The 24,582-nt window shown below is 43.9% G+C and overlaps 1 protein-coding gene across 1 annotated transcript in view; it reads right to left on the reverse strand.

The window, feature by feature from the left end:
* Nucleotides 1-3,226: 3,226 nt before the first annotated feature.
* Nucleotides 3,227-24,582, reverse strand: part of LOC115147171 (ceramide transfer protein-like) — a 35,440-nt gene continuing 14,084 nt past the window's right edge. The window contains exons 3-15 of the mRNA XM_065004692.1: nucleotides 18,303-18,419; nucleotides 9,647-9,754; nucleotides 9,434-9,569; nucleotides 8,404-8,487; nucleotides 7,921-8,171; nucleotides 7,703-7,789; nucleotides 7,491-7,583; nucleotides 6,883-6,978; nucleotides 6,589-6,721; nucleotides 6,406-6,476; nucleotides 6,144-6,272; nucleotides 5,778-5,907; nucleotides 3,227-5,320 (exon numbers count right to left, since the gene is read on the reverse strand). Of these exons, the coding sequence (XP_064860764.1) occupies nucleotides 5,193-5,320; nucleotides 5,778-5,907; nucleotides 6,144-6,272; nucleotides 6,406-6,476; nucleotides 6,589-6,721; nucleotides 6,883-6,978; nucleotides 7,491-7,583; nucleotides 7,703-7,789; nucleotides 7,921-8,171; nucleotides 8,404-8,487; nucleotides 9,434-9,569; nucleotides 9,647-9,754; nucleotides 18,303-18,419 (1,563 nt within the window). The 3' untranslated portion in view covers nucleotides 3,227-5,192. The remainder of the gene's footprint in view (nucleotides 5,321-5,777; nucleotides 5,908-6,143; nucleotides 6,273-6,405; nucleotides 6,477-6,588; nucleotides 6,722-6,882; nucleotides 6,979-7,490; nucleotides 7,584-7,702; nucleotides 7,790-7,920; nucleotides 8,172-8,403; nucleotides 8,488-9,433; nucleotides 9,570-9,646; nucleotides 9,755-18,302; nucleotides 18,420-24,582) is intronic.

A 24,582-nucleotide genomic window follows, 5' to 3' on the forward strand; every position in this document is an offset into this window, starting at 1 on the left:
AAATGTTTGCTCATTTATAAAAAAATAAAAAACAGAAATATCACATTTACATAAGTATTCAGACCCTTTACTCAGTACTTTATTGAAGCACCTTTGGCAGCAATTACAGCCTCGAGTCTTCTTAGGTATGATGCTACAAGCTTAGCACACCTGTATTTGGGGAGTTTCTCCCATTCTTCTCTGCAGATCCTCTCAAGCTCTGGGGAGCGTTACTACACAGCTATTATCAGGTCTCTCCAGAGATGTTTGATCGGGTTCAAATCCGGGATCTGGCTGGGCCACTCAAGGACATTAAGCGACTTGTCCCGAAGCTACTCCTGCATCGTCTTGGCTGTGTGCTTAGGATCATTGTCCTGTTTGAAGGTGAGCGCTCTGGAGCAGGTTTTCAAGGATCTCTCTGCACTTTGCTCTGTTCATCTTTGCCTCGATCCTGACAAGTCTCCTAGTCTCTGCCGCTGAAAAACATCCCCACAGCATGATGGTGCCACCACCATGCTTCACTGTAGGGATGGTGCCAGGTTTCCTCCAGACATGACGCTTGGCATTCAGGCCAAAGTGTTGAATCTTGGTTTCATCAGACTAGAAAATCTTGTTTCTCATGGTCTGAGAGTCTTTAGGTGCCTTTTGGAAAACTCCAAGCGGGCTGTCATGTGCCTTTTACTGATGAGTGGCTTCCTTCTGACCACTCTATCATAAAGGCCTAATTGTTGGAGTGCTGCAGAGATGGTTGTCCTTCTGGAAGGTTCTCCCATCTCCACAGAAGTACTCTAGAGCTCTGTCAGAGTGACCATCAGGTCCTTGGTTACCTCCCTGACAGTTTGGCCGGGCGGCCAGCTCTCGGAAGAGTCTTGGTGGTTCCAAACTTCTTCCATTTAAGAATGATGGAGGCCACTGTGTTCTTAGGGACCTTCAATGCTGCAGAAATGTTTTGGTACCCTTCCCCAGATCTGTGCCTCGACACAATTCTGTCTCGGAGCTCTACGGACAATTCCTTTAGTCAAGGCTTTTGCTCTGACATGCATTGTCAAGTGTGGGATCTTATATAGGACAGGCATGTGACTTTCCAAATCATGTCCAATCAATTGAATTTACCAAAGGTGGACTCCAATCAAGTTGTAGAAACAGCTCAGGATGATCAATGGCTCAATTTCGAGTCTCATAGCAAAGGGTCTGAATACTTATGTAAATAAGGGATTTCTGTTTGTTTTTTTATTATACATTTGCAAACATTTCTAAAAACCTGTTTTTGCTTTGTCATTATAGCATATTATGTGTAGATTGATGAGGAAAACAATTCATTTTAGAATGTTGTAACATAAAATGTGGAAAAAGGAGTCTGAATACTTTCCGAATGCACTGTACATGGGCAGAGAATCACGGGACAGTCATCTTTCCATGGAAAAGTCCTTCCTAAATAGGCCTATGATTAGGCTATAGTTTACTACATTGCCTAGAAATAGGCCTAAATATTGGTCACCCATATTTCTGTCTGAAAATCTTCCACTCCTAAAAGGTAGGTTATAAAAATAGCTCAAGAGAAAGTGCAAGTCTCTCCAACTCTGCTCTCTCCAACTCTGCTAATCAAACCTATTTAAGTTATTTTTGCACATTTGATATTGCTTATAGGGCACAACATTGCTGGGACCATGGCTGGCAAGTGAGCTGTGTCAAATACGCCTAAAATAACATTGCTGGACAACAGTTGGGACCAGTTCTTGCAGAAGCGAGTTGGACAGAAAGCTAGCGGGTGCGGGCAGGATGAAGAAATCTTCCCGCACAGACTTTTACTGTGCACCATGACAGTGAAGCCTGTAATGTTAGAGCTGTTTATTACTGTGTCACTGTGAAAAGTAGGGAATTAGCTAGGGAAACTGACAGATCAGTAATGTTACATTGGCATTCTGAGTAACACAACTCACACTGCACTGAAAAAACATCAGAATATCAAATCTTTCATCATTTGGCTGATGGTTTGATTCAGGTCTAGTTTGATTGAGGCAAAAATAATAGCAAATGTAAAGCCAACTTTTGGCCAGCTCTTTCTCTAACAGTATATCAACTGGCGATAGCTTGCCAAGTTTATTTACTTCTGAAACGTGACAACAACAAAAAAGCTACAAAACATCCATTCAAACAACAGCTGTTAGACAGCAATAATCACCATCTGACAGATAAGAGGCTAGAGCTGACCTGGCTGTGGTAGTTTCTCACTAGCATAGCTTATTCCTAGAGCTGACCTGGCTGTGGTAGCTTCTCACTAGCGTAGCTTATTCCTTCACCTCAGTCAAGAGTGGAAGAAACATTAGCTGAAGTTACATGTCAGTTACAATACTAGCTCAGCACTGCAAACACTAGTTTAGTTATTTTCTTCTGTTAAGTTAAACAGCAGTTACCTAGCCAGCTACATCAGTCAACTACAGAGTAGCATGTTTCTGTTCTTTTTACATCTCGTGAAAGAGTGCAGTGCTCTCCCGTTCTGGTCCAGCCAGCCTTCCAGAAGCTTTGCCTTCAGGTGTCCGCGTGGTCCTAAATCCAGTCGGTTAAACACGCCGAACAGTCTACCCGACCGCTCGGTGGTCGTCCACACGGTCCCAAAGCACACCGCAGCCTTGTTTTGGATCACATTCCAATGATAGAACTGGGGGAGGCAAAAATGCAATTTCAGAACGTGTGTGGGGGGGGGCATGTCCCCAGTGAGTTGCCACCCTGGCTGTAAAAACCATGAGCTCACACACGTCACCTGATGTGTGTTTACCACCACCATTTATTTGCACCTAGTTGTCTGTAGTGTAATTGCCTGAATATTACCACACTATAAGATACACCCAAATTGGCTCCAACAATAGACATTTACTTTATTTATTGGAAAATGACAAGGTTTCTTGTTTGCAATAAAATAAATTACAAAGTAGCTCGCTAGTGGCCTATTGATTGTTGGGACGCTTGGCCTTACGGCTTGTGTTGGAATCCATGTCACTGTCAACTGGTTTTCTACTCAAATATATTTAGTCACAAAAACAAACACTAATGCAATATGTTTCCAATCAAAACCTGGACTGTTTGGCATTCTGCACAATTATTGAAATCCTGAGTTGAGAACCTGAGAGAAGAGGGAAAACAATGATTCAAAGCACACCAGACTGGAGAAATGTCACACTTTTCTTTCTAAACAGGACTAAATAAGCGCCAGAATTTCACAGTACAGTTAAGTCAAATCCCAACAAGCTTTAGTGTGAACACTTTTATTTACACGATTTTCCAAACATTTTACATTCAGTGCAAATGTATCTTCATTCGTAGGAGAGGGACATCTTATTGGTCAGTTTGCGAGACCCACATTATGCTGATTCCAGGACTAAATTGTATGTAGAACATGCTTTTAGTCCAGAAGTCAGCTCAATCTGAGTCTGGGAAACCAGTCTTTAAAGTGTCTTTCTAACCAGGTATTTCTCCACGTGGTTTTATACATTAGTCTAGAAATAATTTATTGGACTTCTTCACAAAGGGGTGAACATAATTTAAAATCACTTGACCAAATCAAGGATCAGTTGGAATGAAAGCCAGCATACAGGCCACACCATCATCCTCTAAGGATTTGAACCAATCTCTCCATTGGACAGAAAAGTTGATTGGCATATAGCTCCTCCTCTGATTGCAATATCACAATGTTTGAACTAAAAGGGGGTATGAAATGAAGTCATCGTATTAACCCCTTAGTTTCATATAAATAGGTAGTCTATCTGAAATTAAAGACAAGTCTTCACTATGTGGAGACCATCATTGTTTTGACTGAAGTACCCAGCAGGCGACAAAGCATCAGTCTGCTGTAAAATGTAGAAACTGTCTAAACAGAGGGCAGAGTGTCTGGGGTTTTTCTGCTCCTCCCTTGATTAATTAATTAAGGTCACTAATTAGTAAAGAACTCCTCACCTGGTCCTCTAGGTCTTATTTGAAAGGAAAAACCTGCAGACACTAGGCCCTCCATGTAATGAGTTTGCTACCCATGCCTTGCTTAAAAAGGACCTCCTTACTTCCTCCCTTCCTACTAATAACTGCCCTGACATCATCCTGATTGGATAAGTAAGGGTCAAGTTTAAGTTTCCCACTCAGTCATATCAGGGATCTTCTGGAGAGAAAGGGACGATAATCAGGTATTGGAACTAGGCCCGTCTCTAGTGATTTCATATGGGTGTACTGTCTATCAGCACCCTCTCCCCTACCCAAAACGTATTGTATTATCTCCCCCAGTCTAAGGCATAGAGTCAATTCAGTCACAAAAAGCATTTGCAAACATTTTTACAGCTGGCTGTGAAGCAGAAATGGTTGTTGACATTATATACAGTTATAATCCAGATATCTAAAATCCCAAATCAAAATTGTGTTATAGTATAACATTGAAACCCAAGTACAACCCCAAAATAAAGAAATGTGAAGATTTAATACATTTTCAACATTTGAAAATAAAATAACTTTTAGCCTCGTCCCTCCATCAGCACCAGCAAAGTAGTGTTTTCACCAGAGAGACAGAAGAAAATGTCATAGGGGTCAGAGTTCAATGACAGCCCTCTGGAATTGTCGTTTTTTTGTTTCTTACAAACAAGACGATCATTCTGGAAAAAAGGCGATCTGATTTAGTTGGACTAAGAAAATTAGCAGCATGAGAATAAGCTGTAACACCACTGATTATTATAAAAAGCTAAATCAACAGAAAATAGGAACAAACTCCATCTCTTAAAAAAGGACTACAAAAACCAGGCCTAAAATAGAGTAATGTTTTGTCTTCCAGTCTTAAACTGCTTTCTTATAAATTTCTTATAACACATACGTACATTTATATATTAATATCTCTCACAATTGACATTTTCTTATAGGTCTTTCTGCATTAGCTAATGAAACTAGCATGGGAGCTAGCATAAGAACTAGCATGAGAATTCGCAAAGGACCTAGCATAAGACCTGGCATAGGAAACTAGCATGAGGTATAGAATGGGAAACTAGCATTGAAGCTAGCATGAGGCCTTATATTGAAGCTAGCTGAAGACCTAGCAAGAGAGCTCGCATGGAAGCTAGTCTGAGAAGGCCTAGCTGTACCCTAGCACTTAGCATGATGGCTAGCTAGAGTTGGGTTGAAATGGTACACAATGTTCGGAACAGTCTGTTGTGTGGACTGGGGTGCCGTGAGTCCTGTGAGACTCAGAAGAGGATAGGTTTCCCAGCTGTCTTCTCCTGGACATAGCTGGTGAAGCGTTTGAGGAACTTGGGGTACTCCCTCTTGGCCACAGCCCTCAGAACTGAGGCAGGAGCCCAGCCTCCTGGGTTCACTGTGACAGACAGGAAGAGAAAATGCACGTTTACACAGGATATCACAGAGAACAGTTTAATTCACAACACCTTCATATTTAATTAGAGCTGTCAAACGATAAAGAATCGAGTTAATCACATGGTTTTCTGTGGTTAACTACTTGCCGCAGTACAAATATCTCCTATAGTCACCCCTGGTGGAGTGGGTGCGTACAGCGCCACCGCGGGGAGGCAGGAATAGCTAGTAGTAGGCTTGCTTGCCTCTGCACTTGTTGGCTTGCCTATCATTCACTAACCCTATAACATTAACCCGGACCCTAACCTTATTATTCCCGAAAAGGAAGTCACTCAAATCCTAATTGAAGAATACGTAGTTACTGGCAATGTACTACATGGCCATTGTAATACTGCTTATTTTGTCCGTTCTAGCATGGCCATCTCTAGTGCCTATTAGAGCGGTTGAAGAGATGAGCTCACCATTGGCGACGTAGGTGATTTTACAGGTGAGGTTGTCTCTGCTGATCTCTCGGTCGCCCTCTGGTGGGCTAACCAGGGTCTGGCATATCATGGCAATGTTGATTTTGGCACGAACACACCTGTTGGTGGGCTGCAGGGCGACAATGACATGGAGGAAGATCAATTACAAGCATAGGAGATTCTTACCAAGTTGAATATTTTAATTAACCATCATTTTGTTATCATTATTTGGGTTGTCTCACCGAGACACAAATATTTATTGCCAGAGAGACCTGGTCAAAGACGGACCTGAATAAGTGTTTAACTAATCAATACAACACCCCAAAAATCTCGGAGCTCATAAGTGGTAAGATGGGGTCAAATGACCTGGGCGTTGTCGTGGTCCACAGAGAAGTTGCAGACCAGCCAGGTGTCTGGGTCGTTCTCGTTGTTAGCCAGGATCTTCCTCATAGCAGACAAGTACAGCACGTCCCTCTGGGATGCTGGCCACACCCTCTGCAATACAGTTCACATGTATGCTGCTTTACATCACAAGTCTTCAGGTTTTGCCTTTGTCTCCTTCCTTTAAAAACCCAATCTTTTCTCAGAGCCCATAGATTGTGTGTGTGTTTTACACGTTCCCTCTTACCTTGTGTGTCTGATAGACGATTACAGCGTTGTCCGATAACATCTCCACAACGTTGAAGTTCTCAATGGTGGCTGAATGAATGAAAAGAGAGACGGACAGAGAAACAGATTAGAACATGTCCACTAAAAATAAGGAACAAGAAATGACAGAATTTAATGTTTACAATGTTCAGATGAGACTTACTCTCCCAGTCGTTGCGTACGTTCGTGTCCCAGAAGTAGTGACACAACTCATGTCCCGTGACTCCCTTCACAGAATGGGTGGCCTTCAGGGGGTCCAGGACAATACCATTCTCCTCTACCTCCCTCCTGTACACCTACACAAAACAGAGAGGGGTACCGTGGTTACTACTTTACTTCAACTATGGGATTGAAGACAGAATGGCTTAGTTGAAGTGCTGGCAACACAAAGGTTATTTCTTTCACATAAGGCACATGCATAAATCAAATCACTCCTCTCGCTCTCCTTTCCCCCTACCTTCATCTCCCCCTCCTCCACCACCAGCTGCCAGTTGGCGTCCCCGCCCATATCCTGCAGCGAGTAGGTCATGTGATTCTGCACCATCTCCTCCACCTATTAAAAGCAACCAGGAAGAGGAACATGAGTGACAGATGGGCTTAAATGTCAGATGGAAATAACAGCTCACTGACAAACACAAATGTGTTAAAGGAAAGACAAACCACTGATTGTACTGTGGTGAGGTAACAGCTATGACATGCAAACTGCAAAGGCCAGTCAATCTCTGTACTAGCAGACAAAGACAAAAGCATGCTAGCTAAATACAGTGTAGTGACTCAGGGGTGGCAACCAATAATATAATGCAGGGGTGGGCAATTCCAGTCCTTGAGGATTGGTGTCACTGACTATGGGGCTACATGGAGGATGAGAAGAGAGAGGGATGAGGAAGGAAAACAAGAGAACACGACCAAACAAAAAGAGAACGAGGTAACGGGAAGAGTGTGATAAGGAAGGAGAAAAAGATGAGGGGGAAAGGAAGAGGAAGAGAGAGAGAGAGAGAGAGAGAGAGCATAGCGTGAGGGTGACTGTTAAAGTGATGTGTTCATGGACTAAATGAGGCGAATAACCTTGTCAGCGAATCTGTGTGATCCTATGGTGGAGTAGACATCTCCCGGGGGAACTGGACTGGATCTCTGTATCCGCGACTTCTCGGTGTGAGACTAGAGACACACGCGGCCAGGATGAAACACTCAATTTAATATGAAGATTGATCATCATCATAGAATTGGATTTCATCTCTATCAATAGAGGCGGAGGGGTTTTGCCCTGGCTCCTGTACCTGTTCCTCCATCTTGTCTTGTCTGTCAAGAGCGGCTTCAACGGCATCGAAAAACTCATCCTCATTGATCAGGCTGTTAGGCCCCTCCTGGAGGAAGAGGAGAGGGAGGAGGAAAAGGGAAGAGCAACACGGCGCTCATTACCTACTGAGAACGGGAATGACGGGTGTCTTTTCCCACCTGGCTCAAAACCATCATAGAACCGACCCAGTCGTCTCACCTCGTAATCAGGCCCTCCAAAGTGAGACTTCTTCTTGAGCTCAGAGAGAGCGGAATGGTAGCCCTCCTCTATCCTCCTCCTCTTTTCAGTCTCCTTGTCCAGTCGCTTCTGCCAGCTGTCCTCTCTCTTCACCATCAGGTCAATGCAGTGGGACAGGGTGGACAAAATCCCAGCTGTGGTGGCCTTAAACGTGATCGCCTCGCCCTTAAAGTCTATTCCATTGATGCCCTTAGGGCTCAGAGATCGGAACACTGAACAGAGAAGAATGTGCGTGTAAAAACACACGTTTAAACATAGCTAGGTGTTTTGAAACATTTATTTCAGGACACTAATCGTATTTCATGTTGACTACATGCATACACACATGGACTACAAATAGTTTCTCATTTTCAACAAATGGTTTTAAAAGCACAAATAGCCTCAAAAAAGGTTGAACCTGCAAGCTATGTAACCTTTCGATAGAAGTGATTCTGCTGTACTCACGCTTCTCCTTGCTGCCGTTGTTGTTGTGGATGAACTCTCCGTCTGACCGAGTGTTGGGGAAATCATCCTCATCATCCTCAACAACTAGAGACAGAAGGAGGGAGAGAAAAAGAGGGAACGAGAGATAGAGATCAGCAATCGTCAAACAGTAGTACACCAATCCCTATAAAGCCCCTGCAAAGAGTCATCAATAGAGCCAGAGTAGTGCCAAGAGTTGCCTATGCAGCCACCCAGCACGGCACGCTAACAGAACTCTACTGTCCTCAGAACAACAATGGCCTGGCCTCTTATTCAGGAGTAAGGGATGGATGGACTGAGGGGGCATGAGAGGAGGGAACGAGGAAGGGATTTGATGGGTAACAAAGGAATGGTTTGATTGTTCGTGGTCATTCAGAGCCATCGTTCGGCACAGTGACAAAGCGCAAACTCCACCATGAGCAAATGTTCTGGCTGCAGACAGAGAGGGGGAGAGAGAGAGAGAGAGGGAGAGAGAGAGAGAGAGAGAGAGAGAGAGAGAGAGGGGGTGGAGGAAGAGAATGAGAGGGAGGGAGGGTGAGAGACAGAAAGAGTGAGGAAGGGAGAGAGGGACAGAGAAATGACTGCATCTCAACGAGGGGGTTGACGGAACACATTCCGTTGAAGATTCTGCAAATGTTTCCCCAAAGCTCTGAATATTTTCATGATCCACACACACACACACACACACACACACACACACACACACACACACACACACACACACACACGCACGCTTAGCATTTCTGCTGGGAACACCAAATAACATTTAGAGACATTTTTGTGGCACTTTGCCATTGTTTTTTGGAGGTAGCTGTTGCGGTGTTTTCTGTTCATTTGCAAGTTAAGCAATAAGTAGGAAGAAACGTATTGGTTTTGCTGTCACAGAGTGCATGTGGAAGGATCTTCCTCCACAGTTACACAAAGGATCGTAGACCTGTGGCTGTCCAGCACTTAAGAATTTATTGTCTGACATAAGCATCTGATTGATTGACAGGTTCATTCATCGTCTTACCTTTGTCTCTCTGCAACTCATCCTTGGAGACAGCGTCGGAGCAGCCGTCAAAGTACTTCTGCAGCGTGTCCACCTGTCTACACAGGATGTCTCTGAACGTCTCCATTTCCGCCAGCTTCTCTCTCAGGCTGTGACCCTTTCGGGTCCAAACAGAGGAGCGGCACGGTCAGAAAACACTCTGTGTGTGTGTGTGTGTGGGGGTTTAGGTCTCACCTTGAAGGAGGATGTGGATGTGGCAGAGTAGCCGCTGGTAGCAGACGTGAGAGACAGCATGGAGCCATGTCTCCTCAGACTGGGTTCTGACCCATACCCAGACTCCGCCTAGACACAGGGAGGGAAGAGAGTGACGATAACGTTAAGTATATATCCACATCGCGATCAACTTAACACATTAGCCAAAACATGAAGTGTCCTAAAGCGCTTCGTCAGCAGCAGCAAGGGGAGGTGACATACAAGTCACCGTATCACGCCACTACATCTACCACCACATGTAACGCATCTCAACTCACCCTGTCACACAGTCACAGACAGACCCACGGTGTGTTCAGTCAAACACTCCCGACAGTAATGATCCCCAAGCACCTTCACCGCTACTTGTCACACTGGGACAGAGTATGAGGTGAACGTTAAACACTCTCAGACCCCATTTCTGTCCCATCTCTAGCTCTGTCCTCCCATCCCAATCACTACCTGTGTTTCTGACAAGTCATGCTGACACATTTTCACATGACTCTTTCCTCTGTGTACATGTTATTCACGTGTCTTTTCATATGACCACGGTTCTACGGGTGTGGCAAACAAGGTTTAGCCAATACATCTTGTATGAGAGGATGTGTTATAACGCATATTTTGTTTGACTTAAAAACAACGTCTTAACTTAAATGAGAATCACATCCTCTCTCACCATTACACAAGCACCCCTGTGTGTTTCAGGAGTGTGTGCAACATCACCCTGACCACACAGTTCTCTCTATGAGCCTGAAACAGCAACACAGTGGGACCGTAGCAACAGTGACCACGGCGACCATGGAACACTGTCACAGAATGGAGTATTGGGTGACTTCCTCTAACAGAGGATAGAATCCTTGACTTCTTACCGAACCCTGACACTTAAAATAGAGAGAGCGAGCGAGGTGGGAAAAGAGGGAAGATCTGTCTGGAGAGGACATAGTGATTTACCCGGTGTGAATTAGCACTCAGAAAAGAGTACAGACACTGTGTGGGGCCATAACACAGGGTTAAGGGTTCAAGTGGAACCGAGCGTGTAGCCTAGTTAAACGAAGATGAAGACTGTGTGTGCTTCCATTCCTCACCACCAGGTGGCAGACTGTTCCCATGGCCGCTGCCTGGCCCTGCATCACCCACCCAGAGCTTACTATCGGTCAATGACCAGGAGTAACCATTTTCCTGCCTCCACCAGGGCTTTCAATACTACTGTCGCCCTCTCAGCTATACCCATTTCAACAATGACCATTCAATACAGCCGCTATCTGCCAAATCACAGAGCTGCTAATGAATATAATGCAGTTTCTTATCTGGCTGGTTGATAAAGACTAAATCGGCCACAAGATCAAAGAAGCAGTGTGTTTGCTATCAGTCTATACAAACACATTCATCAGAAATTGTATTTTCATTTTTTTATTTAACTAGACAAGTCAGGTTTTATTTTACAATGACCGCCTACCCCGGCCAAACCCTCCCCTAACCCGGACGATGCTGGGCCAATTGTGCGCCACCCTACGGGACTCCCGATCACAGCCAGGTGTGATACAGCCCGGGATCGAACCCGGGTCTGTAGTGACGCCTCTAGCATCTTCGTTTAACTAGGCTACACGCTCGGTTCCACTTGAACCCTTAACCCTGTGTTATGGCCCCACACAGTGTCTGTACTCTTTTCTGAGTGCTAATTCACACCGGGTCAATCACTATGTCCTCTCCAGACAGATATTCCCTCTTTTCCCACCTCGCTCGCTCTCTCTATTTTAAGTGTCAGGGTTCGGTAAGAAGTCAAGGATTCTATCCTCTGTTAGAGGAAGTCACCCAATACTCCATTCTGTGACAGTGTTCCATGGTTGCCGTGGTCACTGTTGCTACGGTCCCACTGTGTTGCTGTTTCAGGCTCATAGAGAGAACTGTGTGGTCAGGGTGATGTTGCACACACTCCTGAAACACACAGGGGTGCTTGTGTAATGGTGAGAGAGGATGTGACCGCTGCGCCACTCAAGGACCAAGAAAGATGGGGAAGGGAGAGATGGAGAAGAGGAGAGAGAGAGAGAAAAGAGTAAATATGCAATGCCCCAGTCTGAATATAACTTAAACACACACATAGCTACAGTACTAAAACGTCTGTGTCAGAGTGAGTGAGAGACGGAGAGAGAGATGGACTGATTATGTGAAACCAGCTGTCTATCTAGGTGTACTAACAGATAAGAATATTTTACCAGACAGACGTGGAACTTTTCATACAATCACACACAGACCATGTTTACTAAAGTAGCAAAGAGCAACACAAAATATGATTTACTATATAAAAGAATTTAAGAACATTTTAGCCCTGACCAGATTGTTTTTCTCTAGTGAAAGTTGACACTTTGCTGTGAGTCTGAAGAGCGATCAGAGGGAGACAAGAGACTGCGAGGGGGAGAGAAGGGCCTCCTCACAGGCCGAGAGTTTCTGACTGTTGACTCACTGTGGGGAGAAGGCGTAGTGTGTGTGTGTGTGTGACTCAATCCTTCCTGCACTGGCTGAATCAGAGGGTCACCCTGGGGCTGGGAGGAACCAAAGGAAGGGGGAAGAGTGTGACACAGAGGGGTTTCCCAAAACCCACTGCCAGGAATGACTAACATGTGTCAGGAGAGAGCGAGGAGAGGAGGGAGAGGAGAAAGCCTTCCGCATGCGTAGGTTCAGCTGGCGTCCATCCTAGGCCAACCCAACGAGTGTGCTCGCATTCTCCCTTCAGACCTTCGCTTGAAAAATGAGAAGAAAAGCTGAAAAAAACGTTTTGTTTTTCCATCTTGAGATGTTGTAGCCAGTATACACTTCCTTAAAATAGTCTGAATTAATCAAAGATAACCCAAGAAATCTGTCATACATTTTTGCGCAATTTTACATGCAGATGTTTGGTGCAGTATTTCTCAAGGGGAAAAATGTGCATGAAAGCATTTGTCTCTAATTGAATGAAACACTTAATTGAAGAATCCCTACGGTTGAGGAAGGGGCATAGACTTCGGCTACAGACTTCGGCTACAGACTACAGACTTCGGCTACAGACTTCGGCTACAGACTTCGGCTACAGACTTCGGCTACAGACTTCGGCTACAGACTTCGGCATGCCTCAAGACAAAATGTGTGCACGAACAGCCGAAAAAAAAAACCTTGAAGACCAAAACTTCACAAAATGTCATAATACGCACGCAACCCGTTTCGGGTGGGAAGCATGGGGATGCCTTAAAGGGATACTCCGGGATTTTGCCCTTTTTTCTTCTTCCCCAGTCAGACGAACTTGGCGGATACCATTTGTATGTCTCTGCGTGCAGCTGGAAGGAAGTTGCTAGCCAGCACTAGTGCAACCGATATACTACCTCCAACTTCCTTTATACTGGACTCATTGTCAAAATCCCCAAGTATCCCTTTAAGGGTGGGACGGTTACTCTGCCTTCAAGGACAAATTCATCATTATGTTCTGAAGCGTTAGTGTCTGACACCACATACAAACACAATGTTCACTATTTAAACATGTTAATTACATGCTCATAGGACAAGGTCTACCATTTGTTCTGCTGTGTTCTGGGCTCTCACAGACACCCTTTCCTTCACACCATCTGCAACCTCACAACTAGGCTTGGGCGGTATACCGCATATCGGGGTATTTAGAAAAAGCCACGGGATGGTTTTTCAAACCGGTCCAAACTATGATGTTTTTCCAATAAAATGTGAATATATGTATCTTTTTTTTTTTTTAGTTAACACCTGCAGTCAACAATAGGTTAGGAAATAAAACCTATTGCTTTCTTCATGTCGCTGGTCACATTATGAAGCTTGCCGTAGTTCCCCAGAACAGTTGAGCCAGTCGTGTTTGTTTGTAAATAGCACAACTGCGGGAGCTGGTGAGTCCGTAGTGTTCTATCTAATCGGTGAGTCTCTGTTGAGCGGTGCACATGAGATGAAGTTACGCTTGTATGCATTTCACTAGTAAAATGTTTGCCATCAGATATCTTAGAATGGCTTTTTGCCAAAGAGCTCTGAATGAGTTGTCTGTACAGTTGCCATTTTCCCCTGTGCTTCCTACTAGCGTTTTTTCCCCCTCCTTCGTTCTTCTCACACTCTGCTTCATGTACACATGCTGCTCGTCCTTCAGAAAAGCACGCATCACAGCTTTGTTCACTAGCACAATCTCATGTTCACTTCCGCTTGTACATGTCCACACTTGCCGAAAATGACATTTGGTAGCTACTAGCTAAGCTTGTATAACTTTATGAGCTGAATTTACCTGTCTTCGGAATTTGTTTGTTTGTTTTCACTTGTTAGCATTTAGCTAACAGTGTATGTGATTTCACTATTAGTTTGTGCTCATTTTGTTAGCATTCTGGTAATCGAGGTCCAATGGGCTTCTATTGCATTTTTTAGCACCCCCTTGTGTGCTATGCCAGTAATACCGTAAATCCCACCAAAGCCTTCTCACAACCCATTACCATTGCGTAAGCATATCCCTCCCTAGAAAATAGCCTCAGACTGTCAGAGTGAAGAATCCCTTCTGTCTATTATGGTCCTCCCACTCGTACACTCCTCCTCCCTCCACATCTTGCCTCTCCCCCACCCCTCCTCTCTATCCTAAACTCTACACTAATCCATCCACAACTCGCTCTTCCGCCCTCCCTCTCTCCCCCCCTCCTCCCTCCCTCTGATGAGTAACAGGACCTAATTCCAGAAGGATCAGAGTGTCTGTGGAAACAATTATAAACTGGATCAGTGATGCAGAGCCCTGTACAACCTATTACTGCGTGTGTGTCAGTGAGAACCCCTCCCTGGGAATTTGATCCTTTAACACCAGAGTGTAAACAATAGGTGCCACTCATTATCTGACCTGCTTTCAATGGTGAGAACAGAAAATGACAAGTCTGGATAAAGCGCGCACACACACACACACACACACACACAGGATTAAGGGCACTGTGCTAAATGGTAGTAGAACACACAGTAGCTGGTTTAGTATAGGTAGACTTGCCATGAAACACACTGCTGCTGGAGGGACTAGTGATGTCCTCTGGATGACTCCACTGTCTATCCTCCCCTCTCTTAGACTGATAGAAACACACTGCTGCTGGAGGGACTAGTGATGTCCTCTGGATGACTCCACTGTCTATCCTCCCCTCTCTTAGACTGATAGAAACACACTGCTGCTGGAGGGACTAGTGATGTCCTCTGGATGACTCCACTGTCTATCCTCCCCTCTCTTAGACTGATAGAAACACACTGCTGCTGTAGGGACTAGTGATGTCCTCTGGATGACTCCACTGTCTATCCTCCCTCTCTTAGACTGATAGAAACACACTGCTGCTGGAGGGACTAGTGATGTCCTCTGGATGACTCCACTGTCTATCCTCCCCTCTCTTAGACTGATAGAAACACACTGCTGCTGGAGGGACTAGTGATGTCCTCTGGATGACTCCACTGTCTATCCTCCCCTCTCTTAGACTGATAGAAACACACTGCTGCTGGAGGGACTAGTGATGTCCTCTGGATGACTCCACTGTCTATCCTCCCCTCTCTTAGACTCTGATAGAAACACACACACACACACACACACGTAAAACACACACACAACTGTAACAGGGAGTGAGTGCCTGGTTGATACGAAATGAATGAAGCAACTCAACCATCTACACTGAACCAAAATATAAACGCAACATGTAAAGTGTTGGTCTCATGTTTCATGAGCTGAACTAAAAAGTTTTCCATATGCACAAAAAGCTTCTCATTGCTCTAAAATGTGCACAAATTTGTTTACATCCCTGTTAGTGAGCATTTCTCCCTTGCTAAGATAATCCATCCACCTGACAGGTGTGGCATATCAAGATGCAGTTTAAATAGCATGATCATTACACAGGTGCATTTTGTGCTGGGGACAATAAAGGGCCAACATTGCCAAAGATGTCTCATGTTTTGAAGGGGCATGCTGAATGCAGGGATGTCCACCAGAGCTGTTGCCAGATAATTGAATGTTAATCTCTCTACCATAAGCCGACTCCGATGTCGTTTTAGAGAATTTGGCAGTACTTCCAACCGGCCTCACATCCGCAGACTACGTATATGGAGACGTGTGGGCGAGCGGTCTGCTGATGTCAACGTTGTGAACATAGTGCCCATGGTGGCAGTGGGGTTATGGTGTAGGCAGGCATAAGTTACGGACAACGAACACAATTGCATTTTATCGATGGCAATTTGAATGCACAGAAATACCGTGACGAGATCCTGAGGCCCATTGTCATGCCATTCATCTGCTGCCATCTCATGTTTTAGCATGACAATGCACAGCCCCAGACCTGCCAACCCTGTCCAACTTTTTAGAATACCAGACGTGTGTGGCTAATTGGAGATTCATGTGCTTAGACAAACATTATGGATCACGCGTGGTTCAGTTCAGTTCTCTGAAAAAGGTATTTACAAAACAGAAATAAGATTCATACTGCTAAGTACAGAACATATAAAATAAATATATGTTTTGTGGAATTAGCGCAGATTGTCTGCATGTTTATTCCATTACATGTACAGTGTAGAATGGAGATAATTGTCTATAACCTTTTTCTTAGCACATGAACCCAAGTTTAGTCTCTATAGTAGAGGAATGCTTGTCACCTCTCAAACAGGGACAGCTCACAAGTATTGGCTTTTTAGACACGGTTCCTAATCAACACTAAGAGCAAATCATTTTGAAAACATAAAAACAAATGATCGCTAACTGGCTACACAAAGCTTAAGTAGGCTACCGCAAAGGGAATCTGAACGCTGCTTGCTAGAAAAGTCCCCTGCTTCAGCACATGTCAAAAGTCCCCTGCTTCAGCCCATGTCAAAAGTCCCCTGCTTCAGCCCATGTCAAAAGTCCCCTGCTTCAGCCCATGTCAAAAGTCCCCTGCTTCAGCACATGTCAAAAGTCCCCTGCTTCAGCACATGTCAAAAGTCCCCTGCTTCAGCACATGTCAAAAGTCCCCTGCTTCAGCACATGTCAAAAGTCCCCTGCTTCAGCACATGTCAAAAGTCCCCTGCTTCAGCACATGTCAAAAGTCCCCTGCTTCAGCCCATGTCAAAAGTCCACTGCTTCAGCACATGTCAAAAGTCCACTGCTTCAGTCTATGTCAAAAGTCCCCTGCTTCAGCACATGTCAAAAGTCCCCTGCTTCAGCCTATGTAGAAAGTCCCCTGCTTCAGCACATGTCAAAAGTCCCCTGCTTCAGCACATGTCAAAAGTCCCCTGCTTCAGCCTATGTAGAAAGTCCCCTGCTTCAGCACATGTCAAAAGGTGCATATTGGATTTCATTTCAGATAGTCGAAATTGGAAAAATATCAAATCTGGTGTAAAGGCATTTTAGAAGCATTGCCGCTATAGCTAATTAGCGGACATTCATTCAATCTTCATCGTGCACTCTTCTAAACTCCCGAATTTCATTTAATGCCAAGATGTTTAACATTATGCTTTTTGTGACATGGCTCATAATTAGTTAGTCTATCAGGTTGCGTGATCCTCGTAATGTTACGTGGAAAATACAACTAATGGGACGCAGAATTAAATATATCACACCCGCACAAATGCGACCAGTTCATTTTTGTATTTGCATTTCATTTCTTTCAGTAGCAAATGTGAGTGAACTGCTGTCACTTTAGAGCCCACTGAATGTCCATCTTATGTTCTCTAACGTTGACCTTTCCACAACACACGGAGCCGATAAGGGATTTGTCCATGTGTTTACGTACAGATGACAGTCGGCAAACTCAGCAACACAAACAGGAGGAAAAGCAGACACAGGGTGGCTACGTTGAATAATGATGTTTTCATCTCCATGTATCTGCATATGGCAGCTCGAGAATCGGATGTCAGATTTACTCAGTGGATTTATTTTTCATTAAAATGTTTCAAATTTTAAAAAATCAGGCCCTATTCATTTCTGCATACTTTTAACTCTGACATGTACAGAGAATTGCGTAGTTGGTAAGCAAAATGCGTGCATGTTGGCAGGTCTGCAGCCTCATGACAAGGATCTGTACACAATTCATGGAAGCTGAAAATGTCCCAGTTCTTCCATAGCCTGCATATTCACCAGACCATGTCACCCATGAATAATGTTTGGGATGCTCTGGATCGACGTGTACGACAGCGTGTTCCAGTTCCCACCAATATCCAGCAACTTCGCACAGCCATTGAAGAGGAGTGGGACAACATTCCACAGGCCACAATCAACAGCCTGATCAACTCTATGCAAAGGAGATGTGTCGCGCTGCATGAGGCAAATGGTGGTCACACCAGATACTGACCGCCCCCCCAAAAAATGTATTTAAGGTATCTGTTACCAGATGCATGTCTGTATCCAAAGTCATGTGAAATCCATAGATTAGGGCCTAATTAATTTATTTCAATTGACTGATTTCCTTATATGAACTGTAACTCAGTAAAATCAATGAAATATTGTTGCGGTTATATTTTGGTTCAGTATATGTACCACTTCCCTGATCGGACTGTGTGCAACCATGACCTACATGATATCTTATTACCTGGCACTCGTAGGTAGACATAAGATGTGACGATAAGAAACATGCAGACAAGGTAAAACAAAGACATATTGAACAGTCCAGTGTGTGTGTATTATTAGAAGTCTCACCCTGTGTAGTTCGATGGAGTTGATCCATTGGTGTCTGTGTTCCGGGTCTGTGGCCCTCAGGTACCACACGCTGTCGTTAACACTGACATCCAGCCTGCACTCGTCAAACTCATGGGGCTGAGGGAGCGAGAGAGAGAGGGAGCGAGGAAAGAGAAAGGGAGGAAAATCAGTCAAATGTACAGCAACAAAACACTTAAATATTGCACAGGCCATAGTACTGGGAATAACATAAGACAGCAAGTTCTTTGCGATTCACACGGACAGTGAAGCAGTACGTGTTTGTAGCTTATATAGCAGGCCATTGAAAGAAAGAGGAAAAAGGCAGAGAGAAATCAGAGTTCAAAATCAGAACATCCTCCATTTTATGAGGCAGGCGAGAGGCAAATGGGCTTTTGAAGTAGCCGATCAGCAGAAGTGAACAGACTAGAGGTCGACCGATTAAATCAGGGCCGATTTCAAGCTTTCATAACAATCGGAAATTGGTATTTTTGGGCGCCGATTTTTAAAATTTATATACCTTTATTTAACTAGGCAAGTCAGTTAAGAACACATTCTTATTTTCAATGACGGCCTAGGAACGGTGGGTTAACTGCCTTGTTCAGGGGCAGAACGACAGATTTTCACCTTGTCAGCTCGGGGGACCCAATCTTGCAACCTTACAGTGAACTAGTCCAACGCTCTAACCACCTGCTTCTCGTTGCACTCCACGAGGAGCCTGCCTGTTACGCAAATGCAGTAGAAGCCAAGGTAAGTTGCTAGCTAGCATTAAACTTCTTATAAAAAAAATCAATCAATCACAATCACTAGTCATCTACACATGGTTGATGATATTACTAGTTTATCTAGCGTGTCCTGGGGATTGGGGATGATTTAACAAAAGCGCATCAGCGAAAAAGGCACAATCGTTGGACGACTGTACCTAACCATAAACACCAATGCCCCTCTTAAAATCAATACACAGAAGTATATATTTTTAAATGTGCATATTTAGCCAAAAGAAATCCAGGTTAGCAGGCAATATTAACCAGGTGAAATAGTGTCATTTCTCTTGCGTTCATTGCACGCAGAGTCAGTGTATATGCAACAGTTTGGGCAGCCTGGCTCATTGCGAACTAATTTGCCAGAATTTTACTTAATTATGACATAACATTGGAAGGTTGTGCAATGTAACAAGAATATTTAGACTTAGGGATGCCACCCGTTAGATAAAATACCAAACAATTCCGTATTTCACTGAAATAAAACGTCTTGTTTTCGAAATGTTAGCTTCCGTATTCGACCATATTAATGACCAAAGGGTCGTATTTCTGTGTGTTATGTTATAATTAAGTCTAAGATTTGATAGAGCAGTCTGACTGAGCGATGGTAGGCAGCAGCAGGCTCGTAAGCATTAATTCAAACAGCACTTTCGTGTATTTTGCCAGCAGCTCTTCAAAAGCACATTGCTGTTTATGACTTCAAGCCTATCAGCCTAATGGCTGGTGTAACTGATGTGAAATGGCTAGCTAGTTAGCTGGGTGCGCGCTAATAGCGTTTCAAACGTAACTCGCTCTGAGACTTGGAGTAGTTATTCCACTTGCTCTGCAAGGGCCACGGCTTTTGTGGAGCGATGGGTAGCGCTGCTTCGAGTGTGGCTGTTGACGATGTGTTCCTGGTTCGAGCCCAGGTAGGGGCGAGGAGAGGGACGGAAGCTATACTGTTACACTGACAATACTATAGTGCCTATAAGAACATCCAATAGTCAAAGGTATATGAAATACAAATGGTAGAGAGAAATAGTCCTATAAATACTATATTAACTACAACCTAAAACAGCTTACCTTGGATTATTGAAGTCTCATGTTAAAAGGAACCACCAACTTTCATATGTTCTGAGCAAGGAACTCAAATGTTTGCTTTTTTACATGGCACATATTGCACTTTTACTTCTCCAACACTTTGTTTTTGCACTATTTAAACCAAATTGAACATGTTTCATTATTTATTTGAGGCTAAATTAATTTTTATTGATGTATTATATTTTAAGTTAAAATAAGTGCTCTGTGTGTGTGTGTGTGTGTGTGTGTGTGTGTGTCAGAGAGAGAGTGTCTAGGAGCCAAGTCACAAACCTTGGCTAATCACAGCCAGAGGACTGGGTGTGTGTGGTTTGGTCAAGGGCAGTTTAGGACAGCGAGCGATAGAGAGTAAGGTAAATGTCCAGATCCCCAAGCTACAACATGATGGCTCCTTCATTTACCACCAAAACCTGTCCAAATTCTGAACATCAGACATTAGGCTAATTAAGTGGTTTTATAATCCTGTTCTGGAATTCATTCCTTAGTAGAAATCTGCATGCCTCAATCCCACATAAATTGTAAAGACTGACAGTAGGCTCAGACCTTCTTGGAGAGCTACGGCAAAACACATTTATTTGGGGGTGAACTCATGTTAAGCCCCTCCAGACTAGTACCTCGTAAGATGGTCAATTTATTTTACAACACCCCACTTCCAATACCAAACCTCACACTGGCAGATCTAATGGAATGAGAGAGTGTGTGTGCATCACAGCAGAACGGGACTATTTTAGTGAGTTGGCAGAGTCATTCTAGCCCAGCCAGCCAGCATCAGCTCTATAGAATGGGGGGCTCAGTGGAAGAGTCTAATTTAGCTGTGCTGAAACCTGGACGGGAGAGAGGACAGGACCAGATGCTCAGTTTGGGTGAGAAATAACAATAGTAAATGGCATACAAAACACACGTTCAAACGTTGCTGTCCATTACTGAAGTTAACTTCTGCAGAACGTCAATCTCCAGTCTTCGTGTTGCTCAGTAGCCTCAGCCCCACACCAACTGACACTCAGTGACTGATTGACTGACTATTAGCCAAAACCTCGTCTGTGAGCAATTTCAGACTTTCAGCATGCTTATAGAGAAGGGCACTCATCGTGTACTGCACTGACAAATGACTGATGATTGGCTGAAAGAAATTGATAAGATTGTGGGAGCTGTAATGGTAGCCTTTGATATTATTGACCGTAGTCTGTTATTGGAAAAACTTAAGTGTTATGGCCTTACATCCTCTACCATATCATGGGTTGAGAGCCATCTATCCAATAGAACAGAGGGTCTTCTTTAATGGAAGCTTCTCTAATGTAAAACATGTAAAGTGTGGTATTCTGCAAGGCAGCAGTCTTGGTCCTTTATTGTTCTCTATTTTTATTAATAATCTACCACTAGCCTTAAAGAAAGCCTGTGTGTTTGAGGGGAGAGAGGGGGTCTCAAGGCTAGGGCGGTATCCAGATTTTCATATCATAATACCGTCTTTCTCTCATCCCGAGATTTATGGTATTACCATGTGTTTAGCACACATGAGGCCTCAAAATACAAAAAAAGCCCATTGGCCATTTATTACCAGAATGTTAACAAAATTAGCATAAGTAATAATGAATTTCCACGGAGGCTGCTAGCTAAATATGCTAACGAGCGCAAATGAAAATAAACAAATTGCAAAGACCGGCAATCCAGCTCATAAAATTATACATCAAAGTGTATTTGTCACGTGCGTCAAATACAACAGGTGTAGACCTTACAGTGAAATGCTTACCTACAGGCTCTAACCAATAGTGCAAAAAAAGGTATTAGGTAAACAAGACGCAAGTAAAGAAATAAAACAGTAAAAAGACAGGCTATAATACAGTAGCGAGGCTACATACAGACAACGGTTAGTCAGGCTGATTGAGGTAGTATGTACATGTGGTTAAAGTGACTATGTACACACACACACACATAAGAGCTACCGAATGTTATTTTTGGTGAGTTTGGACATTTACAAGTGAATGTGAACGAGAGACATTGTGTTTATCTGAAGGAAGAAGAGTACTGGAGCCTGGACTCGCTAGGGCAACCTTTATTTAGCTAGGCAAGTCAATTAAGAACAAATTCTTATTTTACAATGACGGCCTACACCGGCCAAACCCTAACCAGGACAACCCTGGGACAATTGTGCGCCGCCCTATGGGACTCCCGATCACAGCCAGGTTGTGATCAAGCCCGGGATCGAACCAGGGTCTGTAGTGACGCCTCTAGGAGCGCGATGCAGTGCCTTAGACCGCTGCGCCACTCGGGAGCCCGCCTGCTGCTCGGGGAAGACTGGGGAGGAGCGTAAGGAAATCAAAAATATAGCAGTGGCAGCTGTACAGATAACTCATCCAAAAGGGCTTTGACTTCTCAAACATGGCAGAAAGCTAACACATTATGATGCCCCGTCCCCTTATTAACTCAAATATTTACTTAGATAACGCGACCCCTAAGATTAAACTTGCTAGTTAACGCAGAATTCGTTTTTTCACACAGGGGGAAAAAAAGGCTAAAAAAGCACAAGAAATATCTTGCTGTGTTCTGTAAACAAAGATCTATAATGCTTCTTATTGTAATTTCTGCTCGGCATCGGACTGATTGTGCCTCGGTTACTCTTCTCCACTCGGATGAGGATTCACGAACGGGCATATCAGCAGACAGCGCTCTGACTGATGCAAAATTAACTTTAGGAAATGTATATTGGTCTCATTATTTTTACGATTAACATTAGAAATATGGCCATGCATCGGTTAAAAAAAATAGACCCTACCTTTTCAATTGTAAGCTCATTTACTTGTGTGGCTGCCAGCTAAATGTGTTGCACTAATGTCTTTTCTGTGAAGGAAAACTACAGTTGTACTTCTCTGATCACTCTATTGAAGAAAAACGACTGTCAAAATAAAACACACCTGTAAATACACAAATGGACTCATCTGATCCAGCTTCCTCCCGTTGTGCTATTTACAAACAAACACGACTGGCTCAACTGTTCTGGGGAACTACGGTAAGCTTCATAATGTAAACTAATGCGACATGTGAAATGAAGAACGCAATCTCCTTACATATTGCACAAGTTGACTGCAAGTATTTACTTAAAAAGTAGCTACAAACATGAAAATGTACTGAAAAACATCAACGAAATAGTTAACTGTATTTATGGTAATAAAAAAAATAAAAAAAACATCCCGTGGCTATTTTCAAATATCCCGAAAGACGATATTCTGCCCAAGCCTACTCTAGGGTGCTAGGAATGGGAGACGATGGTGAGAGGGCTCCTTGGAATGGGCTGCCGGGCGTGGGTAAACTGGGAGGGTATACTGGGAAGCAGGGTTAAAATAAACACTCAATCCTCTGGAAGAGGCAAAGAGCATTTCGCTACACTCGCATTAACATCTGCTAACCATGTGTATGTGACAAATACAATTTGATTTGAGGCAAAGAGTGGATCTCTCAGCTGACGGACATAAACACGCGAGTGAATACTTAGGTACTCTCTCCTCCAACGTTCTCTTTAAAGTTCTGTCTGAAGCATGCAGGGAGGAGTCCTGAAACTTCTAAAGGACCGGTTTAAGGCTACGGCCTCTTTCACGCCTCTCTTTCCAAAGACAAACTCCCCATTGTGCTGTTGAAGCGGCCGGCCCAACCTGTTTTTAACATGCGATTGCATTTAGAATTGTTGCACAATGACTGGGCTTCGAATAAGAACACTTTTTACTCCAGCAGCATCCAGCTGTTTGAGAGCTGCACTGTCCGACAAGTGACATTATTCAGCTACTAGGTTCTGTAACACATGCTGTGCGAATGTCATAAATAATTTACACGATTAACTAACAAAACACGCATCAATTTAATTCCACTCAATTATGCAAATTATCCTATAGACCAATAAGCTTGACGCTCAAATGTATTTTCGGCATCTAACCAATTAACCGTAAACTGTTAACATCCCTAAGAGAAACCAATCTAAACAATTGCAGCCCACCACATATCTACATATATGAACAAGACTTCCAGCATTTCACAGACAGTATTACTGCGGTGTATACAACAACACTGAGCATAAATCTGTGTTCTGGTACAAAAACTCAAACCCTAAAAGGGTAGATGGGTGGGGTCACTGGGGAAAAGACTATATAACGAGAGGGCAGGATAGGTTAGGGACGAGAGAGGGCAGGTTAGGGACGAGAGAGGGCAGGATAGGTTAGGGACGAGAGAGGGCAGGATAGGTTAGGGACGAGAGAGGGCAGGATAGGTTAGGGACGAGAGAGGGCAGGATAGGTTAGGGACGAGAGAGGGCAGGATAGGTTAGGGACGAGAGAGGGCAGGATAGGTTAGGGACGAGAGAGGGCAGGACAGGTTAGGGACGAGAGAGGGCAGGACAGGTTAGGGACCAGAGAGGGCAGGACAGGTTAGGGACCAGAGAGGGCAGGTTAGGTTAAGGACGA

The sequence above is a fragment of the Oncorhynchus nerka genome, linkage group LG19 (assembly GCF_034236695.1).
Source record: "Oncorhynchus nerka isolate Pitt River linkage group LG19, Oner_Uvic_2.0, whole genome shotgun sequence".
In the NCBI taxonomy this organism is placed as follows: domain Eukaryota; kingdom Metazoa; phylum Chordata; class Actinopteri; order Salmoniformes; family Salmonidae; genus Oncorhynchus; species Oncorhynchus nerka.